The following is a 13839-nucleotide window of genomic DNA, read 5'->3' as shown; positions in this document are numbered from 1 at the left end:
TGAGCACTGAAGGCAGCGCAGGCTGGCTGGCAGAGGGACCCCACGGAAGGTCTCGGGGTGGGCGCAGCTGGGGAGTTGGTTTGAAGCTGCATTTGCACAGTAAGCACCCTATTTGCACTGATCCATGGTGCCCTGTAGGGGGTGACAGGAGATTACACGGGGCTGATGCTCCCCAGCTGCCCCTGGCCACTTAGCACTGCAGGCTCCCATGCGTGTCCCCTCAATGCCCCAGACTGTCGTGTGGGAGCTGCCGAGTCCCTGCCCCCAGGCAGCGGCAGGCCTCCCCTGTCCACCCCTGAGGGCTCCCAGCCTTAGAGAGGCGGGGGCTCAAGATTTGGAAACAATCTGTTATTTGAGCAAATTGCTTTGCTGTCCCCGCGCCCTCCCATCCCATGAGCTGTGGGCTCCTTATTTGTCAAGTGGAGGTATGATGGGTACTTCTTAGTACTTCTTAGGGCTGTCGAGGGCCCGTTGGTGATGGGGCCGTGAAAGCACTTCAGGACCGTGGGGGAAGGCCAGTCACGGTTACACGTGCGCCCGTGTGTGGTAACGTGCGAAATGTCATGGGACGCCTGTTCCCGTCTTGATGACCTCAGTTAGGGGAACTGCAAGGTCGCCTGTCAGGGGAAGGCTGATCCAGGGCACTAGCTTTCCTCCGAAAACCAGCCAGGCACAGCTGTGGTTTGGTGATGCCAGGCCCGGCCCGGGGCCAACCTTCTGGTTTCTTGACTTTCACACGCTCAGTTCTTTGCAACACTCAGTTGTATGTCATGGGCACAGGGAAGGGATGGGGAGAGCTGTTTCAGAATGTACCAAGCTAGGAGGAGGGGCTCCTGGCTTCTTAATTCATCAGGAAGCTGGAGGGATCCAACAAGCACAGGCCTCTAGTGTCCAGCAGGTGGTGGCCCCAGGCAGGGCCCCACAGGACCCGGAAGCCCTGGCTGGGAGCCAGGCAGCCTGGTTTTGGATGGCGGCACTGCTCTTCTAGCTGTAGCCTTGAGCAAGTTATTTCTCTCTCGGCCTCAGCTGCTCCACCTATAAAATGGGTTTGATGAGGGTTCCTGCCTCCCGGTTAAGCAAGGATTAAGGGACGCCCCACGTGCAGCGCTCGGCACAGTGCTAGGCCCGGGGACTCAGTAAGAGTCAACCTTCCTCCCCAGTGGGGACCACAGGCCTCTGCCCTCCAGGACAGTCCTTATCACACACAGGGAGAAAGCTCGGGTCATGAGGCCATCACAGGGGAGTTGCAGGAGGATAGGGGTGCTTCCACTCGAGCTGCGGGCGAGGATCCGGGTGGCTTGTCGTGTCCAGACCCCAGGGAGTGGCGGCGCGTGCAGATCCTGCTTTGACACGTCCTCAAGCTGAGGCTGAAGGGAGCACAGGCCCGAGGCAGCGGGAGGCGGAGTACGGCCAGCCCCGGCGGCCTGTCTTCCCGGAGGCCCACCACCCTGGGCCCCGGCCAGCTGACCCTCCTGTGCTCAGCCTCTGGAAGGACCACAAGGCCGGGCTTGGATTATGGGCTGAGGGGGTGCCAGGGGCACGTGCAGGGGACTTTTCAGCATTGGAACAAAATGTCTGAGGATGGGCTTCCCTGGTGGCGCAGTGGTTGAGAGTCCGCCTGCCGATGCAGGGGACACGGGTTCGTGCCCCGGTCCGGGAAGATCCCACATGCCGCGGAGCGGCTGGGCCCGTGAGCCATGGCCGCTGAGCCTGCGCGTCCGGAGCCTGTGCTCCGCAACGGGAGAGGCCACAACAGTGAGAGGCCCGCGTATCGCAAAAAAAAAAAAAAAAAAAAAAAAGTCTGAGGAATGACCAGGCCCTTCCTTGTCGGTCAGGGGAAGGGGGAGGGGAGCAGTTGCAAAACCCTGCCCAGACTCACACACAGAAATGAGGAACATGGCCACGGCAGGCATGCAAGGTGGCAAGACTCCAGCCCGAGGGCCCTGAGAGGAGGGCCACAGGTGCTCCAAGGGAATATTTGGCCTGTTCAAGAAGGAAGCCTGGAGGGTCAGCTGCAGACCGGCCGTGGGGCAGGGAGAGCCTCCCAGATGGGCGGGACAAGCAGGATCTCAGGCAGGAAGGCAGAAACATCCCCAGCTTCTGAGAGCTCGTTTACAGAGCTACAGGGCTAAGGGCCTCCTCGTTCCCCCCCATGATATGGAAAAAAAAAAAAAAAAAAAAAGTGGGTGGTGGAGGGGCAGGATGAGCAAAGCAAGACCGTCCTTGACATCGCCACGAATTCTGTTCTGAAGTTCCAGTAACGCCAGAAAACCCAGGCCAGGAATAAGCGTGTAGAGCGATTAGGAAGAGCCTAAATGTTCATTATTCTCAGGATGTGACTGTCTACCCGGGAAATTCAAAACAATCAACTGAAAAGCAGCTAGAATCATAAGCAGACAGAAGTGGACACTAGCTGGACATAAGATAACTAGCCAGACATTAACAGGTTTCCTGAATACTGGAGAAACCCCTATCATAATGACAAAAAATAGAAGTTACCCAGGATTTAATTGAAAAAAAAAAAAATTCACAAGACATATAAAGAAAAGGAGGACTTCCCTGGTGGCGCAGTGGTTAAGAATCCACCTGCCAATGCAGGGAACCCAGGTTCAAGCCCTGGTCCGGAAGATCCCGCATGCCGCGGAGCAACTAAGCCCCGTGCGCCACAACTACTGAGCCCGCGTGCCACAACTACTGAGCCCACGTGCCACAACTACTGAAGCCGCGCGCCTAGAGCCTGGGCTCTCAACAAGAGAAGGCACCGCAATGAGAAGTCTGCGCGTGGCAATGAAGAGTAGCCCCCGCTCGACGCAACTGGAGAAAGCCCGCATGCAGCAACAAAGACCCAACACAGCCAACAATAAATAAATAAATAAAAATAAATTTTTTTAAAAAAGGAAAACCTTTCTAAGAGATATAAAAAGGAGACTCAAGCATAAATGGAGAAAGATGTCTCATTTCTGGATGGAAAGGTTGAATGTAAAGACGTAAATGCTTTCCGGGAGGGAAGTCGGCCCACGACAAGCGTGCAGTGAGCTCTAAGGAGCCATTGTGGATGGATTGGCACGGATCGGCACGATGCCCAAGTCACCCAGACAGCGTCCCGTGCTGACGCTCAGCCCAGACCAGGTGCTGGGGTTCAGGAGGGGATACCCTCCCACTCAGAAGGGGTGGCGTGACCCGGTGAGGGGGAACCAGGAAAACTGGCTGACTCCTGAAAATTATGAAGGTTGACCAGCAGTCTTAGCCAAGTCCCATTTGGCAAGAGTCAAGCATTCAAAAGTGACACCAGGGGACCTCCCTGGCAGTCTAGTGGTTAAGACTCCACGCTTCCACTGCAGGGGGCATGGGTTCCATCCCTGGTCGGGGAACTAAGACCCCACATGCTACAGTGCAGCCAAAAAGAAAGAAAAAAAAAAAAGAGGTCCAGGGAACCAGGCTCTGATGGGGCTCCATCACTTCTCATCCACAGCCAGACCCTCTCCACCTGCAGACCCCTCTCGACCCCGTAGAACTCTCCCCCTTCCCTGGGTGCAGATCCCTGCTGTCAGCACTCCCTCAACTCCTAACACCCTCAACAGAGCTGCTGGCTTGATGTCTCCTGCTACCCCCTAGAGGGTAACATGCCCATCTGAGGGCGCGTCTTAGCTCCTTCACTGGGCTGGGAGTATCCTAGGAAGAGGGACAATGGCCAGCTCCGAGCCTCCAACTCCCAGCACAGGCCGACACAAAGCAGCTTATTCATTCAACAAACATACGCTGAGGGCCTACTATGCACAGGCCCTGGGGACCCAACAGAGAGCAAACCATATTACTTTTTGATTATTTATATATATTTTCCAGGACTCTAATTCTCTCTTTAGCTCTGTCTAATCTATTTAACCCATTCTTTTGGAGATATACATCTATATGTATACTTCATTTGGTCATTCAAAAATCTGTTTGGTTCTCTTTAATAATCACTTGTTTATTTATCTTAAGTTCATACATAACCTTTCTATATTGTATATAGGACCTGAGTATCCGGGGTTCTATAGCATCTAAATCTGTTCTATGTTGTTTCTTCTGATTCTCACTCATAGTGGCTAGCCTCCTTCTGTGCTGGCGATCTCTGATTGGGAGCTCATTACTTGGTATTAACCAATGGGAATCTTCTTACCTGTATTTGGACACTTCCCTCCAAAGGGGATTTGCCTCTGCTTCTGCCAGGAGCCAGAGGGTGCCACCAGCATGGGACACTTCAGTCCTCCTTGAGGGCCCTGGCTTCGTATAGTTGCCCAAGATCCAGCTTCCCCAGCTCCTCCTGGCCAACCTCCCAGCTTCATTCTAACTTTTCTTTTGGAGGCAGGAAGTGGGTTTTGGAGATCTTGGAAAACAACAGGGCCTCAAGGAATCATGGCCTCTCTTTGCGGGATATTCTTTTTCTGTAGCAAGAAGGTTCCTCACTGCTCTAAGTCCACCATATGAGAAGGAGAAATTCTCCAATCCCAGGTCCAGGAACTAAGATCCCACATGCCACGTGGTGCGGCCAAAAAATTTAAAAAATTAAACATTATAAATAAATAAATAAATAAAAGTGAAACCAGGGACTTCCCTGGCGGTCCAGTGGTTAGGACTCCACGCTTCCACTGCAGGGGGCACGGGTTCGATCCCTGGTCAGGGGACTAAGATCCCGCATACCATACGGCCAAAAAAAAAGTGAAACCATGAAACACTGAAAATATATGAAGAACTTTCTAAGCATAAAAGAAAGGTCCCTTCCAGGCAGCATGGTCCTGTGGACACCAGGGTATGGCTCAACCAGGAACCCAGAAACAGCTGGCCTTTCCCCCGAGTATGTGAGAGAAAGGATTTCATGGAGCACCGTGGCCGTGGCCATGGTCTTTCAAGGCCACTGGCAACTGGATGGCCAGATCCCCAAATCCTCCCACCGCACCCCCTCCCCAGAAGTCGGCATTCGAGAGGCGTCTAGGGAGAAATGTTGGAAGAAGTTTCGCCGGCCACCCCACAGAGAGGAGAGACGCCTTGTTGCCAGCATCACTGGTGAGACTAGATTTCGTTTTCAGGGACACAGAGAGCATTTGTCAAGCCAGTCAACAGCTCTACAGCATGAAGCCTCACCCAGAAAGGGAAGCCTTTGTCTTCTTATCAGATGGACCCAGGTTAATCAGTCCTGCTATCTAGACACCTCAAATCAAAGCGAGCAAACTCTTTCCTAGAAGGAAAACGTAAGCATGTATTTTGGCAGAGAATAAAATCCTTGCCCAGCCAGAGAGCCTCCACACTTCCAAAGTACTGAATTTTGGCTAATTTCCTCTGAATTGACAACGTCACAGAAAACCCACGTTTCTGCTCAGATAGATATGAAACAGGAGAGGGGGGTACCAACCGGGATTGAGGGGACAGGCTCTCTTCTCTCCCTGTTCCAATCCTTGGAGGCCAACACTACTGGGAATACGACCAACTAAAGACACTGCTCCTTACTGAGGGTAAACATGCCTCTCGTGGCAAACGCTTATCGGGCCCCTACTCTGCGCGTCACACTTAAGATGTACGTAAAAGCAACAAGGATCTTCTAAACTTTAGTTTACATCACCAATGTATTTCTGAAAAGTAAAGCATATGCAGATTTTTTTAGAGGCTGTCACATAGAGGCTCTACTTTTCGCAGAATGTTAAATGAGGACAGTCTTTACATTCTTTAAATGCGTTGGCGGGGGGGCCTTTATTCAAAGACTTAGCAACACCAATTTTTCCTGTCATAAAATAGTGTGGGTTACATTATGGTATAGAAATACGACAGAGCACTTGGACAGCCCCAGGTGGAGGTCCATACACTTCTGACTCCAGCAAGGAAGTGTACGTTTGGTGAGGCAGCAAGTTGCAGAAAAATTGTTTAAGTTTTAATTTTTGTGTTTAAAAAAAGATATGTGTGTGTGTCTACACACATAGAAAATATCTGGAAGGATTTTGTAGTATGTTGTCCACAGTGGTCACCCTCAGGGGCATGACACTAGAGGCAAAGGGGGGATGGTAGAGATAATAGGAGACTCACTTCTTAGTTTGGTCGATTTCTGTTATTATTTAAATGCTTGTAACAGGTATGTTCTATATTTATAATAATAATAATTTTAAAAAACTAATGTAAAAACAAGGCAGTGTGATGGAGTGGAAGGAAATGGCCTAGCTGTCAGATCTGGGGCCTCATCCTAGACTGGCCAAAAAATGATGTGACCCTGAACACACACCCTCCTCCTGCCAAGCATCGCTTGGCATCTATGGTGAAGCAGGTGGGACCAGACCCCGTTGAGGTCCCTCCCAGCATCGGGGACTGTGACCCTCCAAGTAAGGTTTCCTGGGGCTGGTCTTCGGGGACCAAGCTTGAGCTCTGGAATTGTGCCTTCCTGCTAAACTGGAAGGAACAAGCCAGGAAATGCTCTTCCCCGGCCCATGGGAGGTGGGGAGGCATCGACCACTCTGATAAGGATCTGTATCCATTATTTACACAGGACGCCATCCCACAGACATTTCAGCTTGAATAATTCAGGGTGTCCAGGAAAGGTTTTCGTGTAAACATCAGACACTCTCCACCCTACGGGATTCCTCCCCTGATCCCTGCGCAGGCCCAACACTGCCCATGGCCACTTGGTCCCCTTCATCGTACCTCAATGGGCTGCCATTTACCCAGGACAAACACATGCAGCATGTTCACATCCGGGTCCTTGTGGAAGATGTTGGGCTTGGCGTGGTGCTGGAAGTGGCGATGGTTCCACCAGTTGGCAGAAGCACCCTGTCGGGGGAGGAATAGGGGGTGAGCAGTGCAGTCCTCGGTGCGCAGGAAGGGGATCCACGACAGGCCCAGCTCAGGACCAGTTCCCAGCAGGTCCAATACTCAGGGCTGACTTCTCCCTTATACACAGGGCCTCGGGCCCCTGAGAGTCAGAATGCAGTCCTGCCGGTGCTGAGTCCAGAGTGCTTCCGTATGGAGCCAGGTCACTCCCCCCCTCCAGGCCTATTTCCCTGATCATAAGACGGTGCTGGGGATGGACAGAGAGGCACGTGCTTCAGCACGTGCGGTGGAGTCTCAGCTCTCTGCCAACACCGGGCGTGAGGCTCCACCTCCCTCATCCTCTGCTGGCCTCCTGTTGGCGTGTGTTGCGCAGAGGGGAACCCTACTGTTTTGGGAACAGTAAGAAGGGGTCCCTACCATATGACCCAGCACTCTGCCCCTGCGTGTGTACCCAAGAGAAATGAAAACAGAGCCACACAAAGACTTGTACACAAACGTTCCAGCAGCATTATTTAAAATAACCAAAAAGCGGAAACGACCCAAAGGTCCATCAACGGATGAATGGATAAATACAATATGGCAGACCCGTACAATGGAATACGTTTGGCCATGCCACAAAAAAGTGTGACATACTGACACGTGCTACAACGTGGGTGAACCTGGAAAACACGATGCTAAGTGATAGAAGCCAGACACAAAGGATTCCATTGATACGAAATGTCCAGCACAGGGAAACCCACAGACAGAAAGATGAGTGGCTACCTAGCGCTAGGGCTGGGATGAGGGGGTCGGGAGGTGACGGCTAAGTGGTGTGGGGTTTCTTTTGGGGGGGATCAAGATGTTCCAAAACTGATTGTGATGGTGGTTGCACACACGTGGTTTGTACACTTTATTTCTGCCTTGCCTCGCAGCATGTGGGATCTCAGTTCCCTGACCGGAGATGGAACCCACGCCCCCTGCAGTGGAAGTGCAGAGTTTTAACCACCGGACTGCCAGGAATTCCCTGGTTTGTACACTGCAAATGCGCAAATTGTATAGCATGTGAATTAAATCAAGAAAGCTTTAAAAAAAAAAACAAAAATGAACACAAGTGATCCCTGCTCTCAGATGGCCAAGAGAGAGCCAGACAAGCCGCTGCACTGAGAGGTGACAGCTGAGTCACACCACGCCCAGAAGGCTGGCGGAGCTTCATAAGCAATCACCAACAGAGCTTCCTGGTTCTAACGGTCTAGGGACTTCCCTGGCAGTCCAGCGGTTAGGACTCTGAGCTTTCACTACCAAGGGCCTGGGTTCAATCCCTGGTCGGGGAACTAAGATCCCACAAGCTGTGCGGCACAGCCAATAATAATAATAATAATAAAATTACAATTCTAGCAGACAAGAAGCATCGCATGAGTATTTCTTTCAAGGCCACAAATTTCTGTCTCACCAGCTCCAGCTCTGGGCACATTCTGAAGGCACGTCCCTCTGCAAAGTCACCCAGTGACACAAAGAAGGAAACAAGACTCCTCTGACTCTTCAGCATGAGGACTTCACTGTTGCCGGATCAATCAATGCTTTGGCCAAGGGTCTGGCCATCTATAAAAAGGCCTAACTGCGAAAACAAATATTTTACTTGGAAGACGTTTTGATACAAACATAGTCTCTGGACCCTAACGGACAAGGGCGGGAACAGCTCTGAGCAGCTGTGGCCTTTGCAGTGACCTCAGGCCCCTGTAAGCAGGAGGGCCTCAAAACCCAACAGGGCAAAAAAAAAAGTCAGCGAATGAGAGCTTAGAGGATTAAGAAATCAGATGACACATTGGCCTTTCTAGACAAAAGGAACCAAATTCCTGGGAAGAGCTCAAGGGAGTCCCTGGCACAAAGAAATCAAGGGGCAAGGCGTGTACGCACGATGTTTACAATACACCAACCAAGAGATGTCTGTTGAGTAACTGGAGGAAAGACAGGCTATGAGCACCACGGGGATGAGAGGAGGCAAGGTGGGGCCATCCCCGAACTTGGCATCGGCTGTAACGACAAAACATTTTTCGATGGTGCTATTCTCTGCTGTGATTCTTCTCCATCCTTCTTCACTAGGCTCAACCCTACGTATCCTTCCTGGGCACTGGGAAGCCCTGCCTGCCCTGGAACAGTGACTCAGTGCTGTGCTCTCGGAACATGGTGCCGATGTTGCCTGCCCTGGGGATGAAGTGGGGAGGGAGGCGAGCCCTTGTCGAGCGAGGGAGAGTAGGGTATCACTCCACACTGGGGTGGGCTGACGGAGCTGGAAAAGTTTCGGGAGGCCACTCAGAAGGCCTGCCCTTGGGCAGCAGGCTGGGCAGGAGCAGGCCGGCCAGAGTGAGGGTCCCTTTTCTGACAGAGGGAAGAGCCTAGGTGAAGGCCTTGGGGGAAGGGGAGCGTGGAATGTTCCAGAAGCCAAAAGAAGGCCCCCTTAGTTGGGCCAGCAGTGCTGGGCAGAGCCATAGCAGACCCTGAGGCAAACTCATCAACAATATTTCTAAAAATCTATGCTTTTGCCCATCCCATTTTCAATTGAGAGAACCGCCAAGTTTGACAATTTCTCTCAACCAAGTGACAGTCTTAAATCATTTTTTAAAAATATTTATTTATTTATTTGGCTGCGCTGGGTCTTAGTTGCGGCACGTGGGATCTAGTTCCCTGACCAGGGATCGAAGCTGGGCCCCCTGCGTTGGGAGTGCGGAGTCTTAACCACTGGACCACCAGGAAAGACTCTTAAATAATTAAAAAAAAACTTTTTTTCTTTTTTAAAAAATTAACTAATTTATTTTTTGGCTGCGTTGGGTCTTCGTTGCTGTGTGCGGGCTTTCTCTAGTTGTGGCGAGCGGGGGCTACTCTTTGTTGCGGTACGCAGGCTTCTCATTGCGGTGGCTTCTCTTGTGGAGCACAGGCTCTAGATGCGTGGGCTTCAGTAGTTGCGGCACATGGGCTCAATAGTTGCGGCACATGGGCTCAGTAGTTGTGGCTCACGGGCCTAGTTGCTCCGCGGCATGTGGGATCTTCCCAGACCAGGGCTCAAACCCGTGTTCCCTGAACTGGCAGTTGGATTCTTAACCACTGTGCCACTGGGGAAGTCCCTTAAATAATTTTTAATTAACTTAAACTGTAAAATAACAATAAATTCGGTTTCAGTATAAACAATCAATTTAAACTTCATATTAGGATTTTTAATATACCACCTTTTCAATTTTTAAGTAGTTTTCAACTATTTTAATGCTCTGGGAAAAAAAAATCAACCATCAGGATTTCCCTGGTGGCATGGTGGTTGAGAATCTTTCTGCCAATGCAGGGAACACGGGTTCGATCCCTGGTCCCAGAAGATCCCACGTGCCGCGGAGCAACTAAGCCCGTGTGCCACAACTACTGAGCCTGCGCTCTAGAGTCCCCGAGCCACAACCACTGAGCCCACGTGCCACAACTACTGAAGCTCGCGCGCCTAGAGCCCGTGCTCTGCAACAAGAGAAGCCACTGCAGTGAGAAGCCCGTGCACGGCAACGAAGAGCAGCCCCCGCTCGCCACAGCTAGAGAAAGCCCATGCGGAGCAACGAAGACCCAACGCAGCCAAAAATAAATAAATAAATTTATATTTAAAAAAAAAAATCTACCATCAAAAAAAGAAAAACACGAATACATGCAAACATGTATGTAAGCTACAAGTTGTGCTTTAGCTTCAGATTCCAATATGGCTCAACAGTCCTGAGCTTTATTTGAAATGTTGGTATTTTGTTCATTGTGGATTGTTTTGCATTAATTTTGCTTTTTTTTTCTTTAAATATTGCATTAAAATGTTACTTATCTCAATTCCTGACTCGTTTTGGTGTCCCCTTAAATTCTGTGCCCCTGGGACACACTTGTGTGCTCACTTGCCTCACCCTAGTTCTGGCCCTGGTGGCCCCAGATAAGGTTGTGAAAAGGCTGTGGGTTCCGAAGATTTCCATCTCCAGATGTAGAGCCTAGATGGCGCCAGGCCTGGTGGTTTGCATTTTATCCTCAGTGCAGTGCCAAACAGAGATTCGACCTCTCAGCACTGTCTCTGTACAAGATCACCCTTGGGAAGAAATGTCCAGCGGAAGTGACATGGGCTGAGGGAAAGGGGGAGCTGGGAGGTGGAGGGCTCACCCGTGGAACCCTACAGCAGCGCAGGCTGACAGTAAGAAGCGGGTCCCAACATCTCGAAGCTTGCAGCACCCTGTTCAGTGCCCTCACTGTCTTGAGCTAAGACATCCAAATTGGCAGGGCACCTGAGGACCTCCCTGCAGCCAGCTCCTTTCTGTCCCAGAAAGGGACAGAACAGCTGGACCGACAAGGCTTGTCTGCAGCCGTGTGGCCACTGGGTGCCAGAGCGATTCCACAAAAGCTGTGATGCTCCTCGCTCTGGGGCACCCCTGCCCAGCCACACCACTGGCCTGGACACAGCACGAAGGACACAGCTCGCAGCGGGCTGGGAAGCCATCCGCAGAACCCAGGTCCCTGACCTCCTGTAGCCTCCCAGCCTGAGTACCCTGTCACCCCAGAGTTTACAAGTCAACGTTCTACATGGAGGCCAGTCTTCCGTCCTGACGGCATCTTCCGTCTGATCCAAGAGCTGTGCCCCAGGGCCCTTCAAGGACCGAGAGACATCAGGCGGGAAAGGCCCTCCCGCCCAGAGTCTGAAAACAGGACACAGTCCATCTTTGTTAAGTGTGTGGGGATAACATGGGTTCGGAGTGAAATGTTACTTTCAGTACCCAGGAGGGTTTTCTCCAACAGAAAAGAATATAAAATGAAACAAAGTACTCAACTATGTGCAACCTTCACCCCTGAAATTCTGGAAAGAAACCAGGTTCTCAGACAGCTCCAGGCTCAGGTCCAGGCAAACTGTCTGCTGAGGAACTGGTTATTAGTTCAATGGTAGTTCACGCCCAGCCAGATCCGCAGCCGGCAAGCCAGGAGCTGGATGGGGTCAGGTCGCAGGGAGAGACGATTAACCCGGACACGGAGCTCTTCCGAAGCCAGGGTGGGGAGGCGTGGGGGTCTTTAGGACACAGCTTTTCTTAGGAAGCAGCTGAATGATGTAGAGGCAGGGCTGGGGTGGGGGATGAGATCTGTTTCCAGGTGAGAAGTGGCAAGGACTTACTCCCGAAACCAAGGAGATAACGCCTATCACAGCAGCACAAGGTCGCTGGCAAGTCGAGCTCGCCTTTTTACAAACTTGCCGAGCTAGAAGGCTACTGCAGGTCTGCCTCCTGATCTGGAGGGTGGTGAGAGAACTACCTTCCCTTCTGAGTTTGAAACAACTCTTGCCCTTTGGCTCAGCTGATCAGTACACTGTTTGATTTCCCTTATCTAAAAAGACTTATATGAGACAATATTCCCTTTTCATGGCCCCATATACTTCCAAAACGTACTGGAGGTGGCTTCTGATAAAGGACTCATCTATAACAGAACGCTTAAAGATAAAAGTGTAAATGACAGGTAGTGGGAGGGAAGGATACATACAAGGAGGACGAAGATTAGGGACAGTTGCTGTTTCATGTTTTGCTTCGTGTTTCCTGGCATCCAAGGGGGAGAAAACAGCAAAACACAATGTATCAGATAGCAAACATTCCCTGATGGAGGGAAGCAAACCGATTTATCAAGAGAGACTGCTTCTTCAGATGCAAACCATTCTATATAGAATGAATAAACAACAAAGTCCTACTGTGTAGCACAGGGAACTATATTCAATACCCATAATGGAAAAGAATATGAAAAAGAATGTATATATAAGAATGTATATATACGTATAACTGAATCACTTTGTTGTACAGCAGAAATGAACACAACATTGTAAAACAACTCTACTTCAATAAAAGAATTTTAAAAGAGACAGAGACTGCTTATCTACCGGCCCCAAACTGAAAGGAATTTATTAGTAAGTCCTTAGGTAAGGAACAAATATAATCAACTAAGAAGCATGGGCTTGTTTTTATAACTAGGACACTGGTTTTGCATGTCTAATGTGGTTAGGAGACAGGGCTTGGAAGTTCAGAGAAGTGGAGGGTTGGCAGGTCCTGCAGGTCAGCCGGGACAGTGACCTGACGGTGGACCTGGTCTGAGTAAAGTGAGATGGTGCTACCCCAACCACTAACTGAGAGGACAGATGCCCAGGGCGGCTGACATTTACCTTTAAGTGACCAATCATGAACTTGTGGGCTATGTGGTTCCACGTGGACTTCTTGTAAACAGAGAGGTGGCCGTAATCGTGTTGCAGCCATCCAGCTTGGGCCTGGGGAGAGAGGGCCACGGATGCTTTCCCAGCGTTGGCACCCAGGCACCAGGCCTCTGCCAGCTGGGGGAGTCAGGGGGCGGGGGCTTCGAGTGACAGGTGAGAGTGTCACGCCTCACCTGAGAGGTAGCGAGGACGAAGGCCGTAATGACGGTTGGAATCCAGCCGTTGCCAAAGTAAAAGATGGTGAACCAGGCGATGCTCTCCATGACGATGATGTGGGCCAGGTAGAGAAGGAAGAACAGGTGGCTGCTCTTGAAGAGGTTCATGTCCTCAGCCGTCTTCCTCAGCGCCCGGAAGTCCTCAGTGATCTGGGACTGTTGAGCCAGAGTACCGGGAAGGAGTCAGCCTCCCAGCTGCTCCAGAGGGGACCAGTCGACACACCTAAGCTCCACAGGAGCCCGGCCGCCGTTCACTGCAACAGCTGCCATCACCGCATACCTGCCTGAGCCTGGCACAGCCCTGGGGCTATGTGTTTGTCCACAGCCAGTTCAGTGGCAGAGAAAGGACTTAACTCAAAGCTTGCATTTTACACGGGAGCATTACTCAAAATAGGCAAAAGGTGGAAACAACCCAAATTCCACTGATGGATGAATGACTGAACAAAAGGTGGTCTATACATACGGTGGAATATACAGCCTTCCAAAGGAAGAAAATTCTGACACTTGCTACTAATGAACGAACCCTGAAGACATTAGGCTGAGTGAGATTAAGCCAGACACGAAAAGACAAATACTTATGAGTCCTCTTATATGAGGCACCTAGACTAGGCAAACTCATCC

General features: G+C 50.9%; 1 protein-coding gene across 2 annotated transcripts in view; it reads right to left on the bottom strand.

The window, feature by feature from the left end:
* The window catches only part of FADS2 (fatty acid desaturase 2), a 65291-nt gene that overhangs the window by 10624 nt on the left and 40828 nt on the right, over positions 1–13839 (bottom strand). For both annotated transcript variants that reach the window (XM_060019017.1, XM_060019016.1), the window contains exons 3-5: positions 13177–13374; positions 12956–13057; positions 6664–6789 (exon numbers count right to left, since the gene is read on the bottom strand). In XM_060019017.1, coding sequence (XP_059875000.1) covers positions 6664–6789; positions 12956–13057; positions 13177–13374 — 426 coding nt within the window. The remainder of the gene's footprint in view (positions 1–6663; positions 6790–12955; positions 13058–13176; positions 13375–13839) is intronic.

This window comes from Delphinus delphis, chromosome 8 (genome assembly GCF_949987515.2).
Source record: "Delphinus delphis chromosome 8, mDelDel1.2, whole genome shotgun sequence".
In the NCBI taxonomy this organism is placed as follows: domain Eukaryota; kingdom Metazoa; phylum Chordata; class Mammalia; order Artiodactyla; family Delphinidae; genus Delphinus; species Delphinus delphis.
This window is presented reverse-complemented; position numbering and strand designations above follow the sequence as displayed.